Consider the following 1,904-nt stretch of genomic DNA (forward strand, 5'->3'; position numbering starts at 1 on the left):
ACGAGGGACAGTAGGCTACTCACAAGGGAAAAAAGTCTTATGTTTGGACGCATTTTAAACAGGTTCTATTTAGCGAGACTAATGGAAAGCACAAGGCCAAATGTAATCACTGTCGAAAAGTATATCTATGTCATCCAACTAGACATGGCACAAATTCTTTGAATAAACACTTCAAAATTTCTCACAAGTGGATATTTACAAAAGCAAGCAAAAATGGAAACTTCATGTCTATATGCCTAAGGTTGGTAAAGAAGGTGAAGCCGGCAAAACTTTCAAAGTCAATGGCTATAGTTTGGAAGATTGTAGGAAGGCAATGGCTGAGTTTATTATCCTTGATGAACACCCTTTTAAAGTGGTCGAAGGGATTGGGTTTCACAAAATAATTAATCGATTTGAGCCAAGATTCACTGTACCATCCAAGATGATAATGTCAGGAGATTGCTTTCATCTTTATTTAGATGAGAAGAAAAAACTTAAAGCTTGGTTGGCAAATTCATGTGCTCGAGTTTGTTTGACATCAGATTGTTGGACATCAAATCAAAATCTTAGCTACATGAGCCTAACTGCACATTTCGTTGATGACGAATGGAAGCTACAAAAGAGAATTCTCAACTTTTGCTTGATTGAGAACCACAAGGGAGAAACAATAGGGAGAGAAATTGAGACATGTTTGAGAGAGTGGGAAATTGAAAAGGTCTTCACAATCACATTAGACAATGCATCTTCAAATGATGGGGTTATCACTTACCTTCAAAGAAAATTAGCTGCAAGGGGTGGATTGGTGTACGGAGAAAAATATTTAAAAATGAGGTGTTGTGCTCATGTTCTCAACTTGATAGTGAATGAAGGAATTAAAGAGCAACATGCCTCCATTGAAAGCATTCGGAATGCTATTAGGTATGTTAGATCTTCTCCCCAAAGAATTAAAAAATTTAAAGAATGCATTGAGGCTGAGTTGATAGAGTCTAAAAGTCTTGTTTGTTTGGATGTTCCAACTAGATGGAATTCCACCTATCTAATGTTGGAACATGCTGAAGATTTTGAAAAAGCTTTTGATAGACTTTATGATCAAGAAACTGAATTTTTTAGATGGTTTGGAGAGGATAGTCAGGGTATAAAGAAAGTTGGTCCACCCACAACACTTGATTGACAACATGCTAGGCTATTCATTGATTTTTTGAGAATCTTCTATGAGATTACTTTGTATTTCTCATCTTCTTTACATGTTACTTCAAACAAATACTTTCATGAAATTGCATCTATAAATTCTCAACTAACATCTTGGAGCCACAACAATTCTGAATTATTAGGAACTATGGCATGCTCTATGAAGGCTAAATACGATAAATATTGGGGATCAGTTGACAAGGTTAATCCTTTGATACTTGTGCCGTTGTTTTAGATCCTCGATACAAACTTGATTATCTTTCTTGGTGTTTGGAGGATGTATATGATAAGGAAGTGGCTACTAGTATGACTAGTTTTGTGAAATTTACATTGAAGACATTGTACAAATTTTATTCAAAAGAAATTGTAGATGATAAAGTTCATTCTTGATGATGGTGGCAGTTCCTCTAGAGCTATTTTGGATGATAAAGATAGTGGTCAGTCTAGTGCTAAGGGTGTTGCTGCAAATAGAGAAAATTTGTGGAAAAAATAAAAGAAGAAAAAAGCTAATGCAGATAGCAAATCAGATGTTGAGAAATATTTGGCCGAAGATCCTGTGGACGTGGAAGATTGGAATTTTGATATATTGGCTTGGTGGAAATTAAATGGATCAAAATATAGAATTCTTTCTCCAATAGCCCGTGATGTCTTTGGTATTCCAGTTTTAACTATTGCATCTGAATCATGCTTTAGTACCCGTGGGCGTGTGATTGATCTTTACCATAGCTCTTTGTCAC

The 1,904-nt window shown here is 35.6% G+C and overlaps 1 protein-coding gene across 1 annotated transcript; it reads left to right on the forward strand.

Annotated features, from left to right (window-relative positions):
• Positions 1–232: 232 nt before the first annotated feature.
• Positions 233–1,150, forward strand: LOC112732841 (zinc finger BED domain-containing protein RICESLEEPER 2-like). Its single transcript, XM_025781649.1, has one exon. It carries the CDS (start codon positions 233–235, stop codon positions 1,148–1,150), a length of 918 nt encoding a protein of 305 aa, XP_025637434.1.
• Positions 1,151–1,904: the final 754 nt, after the last annotated feature.

The sequence above is a fragment of the Arachis hypogaea genome, chromosome 13 (assembly GCF_003086295.3).
Source record: "Arachis hypogaea cultivar Tifrunner chromosome 13, arahy.Tifrunner.gnm2.J5K5, whole genome shotgun sequence".
Lineage (NCBI taxonomy): Eukaryota > Viridiplantae > Streptophyta > Magnoliopsida > Fabales > Fabaceae > Arachis > Arachis hypogaea.

Bases quoted from the DNA above. Each gene is read 5' to 3' on its own strand.
- LOC112732841 (XM_025781649.1), top strand. From the start codon at position 233: ATGCCTAAGGTTGGTAAAGAAGGTGAAGCCGGCAAAACTTTCAAAGTC.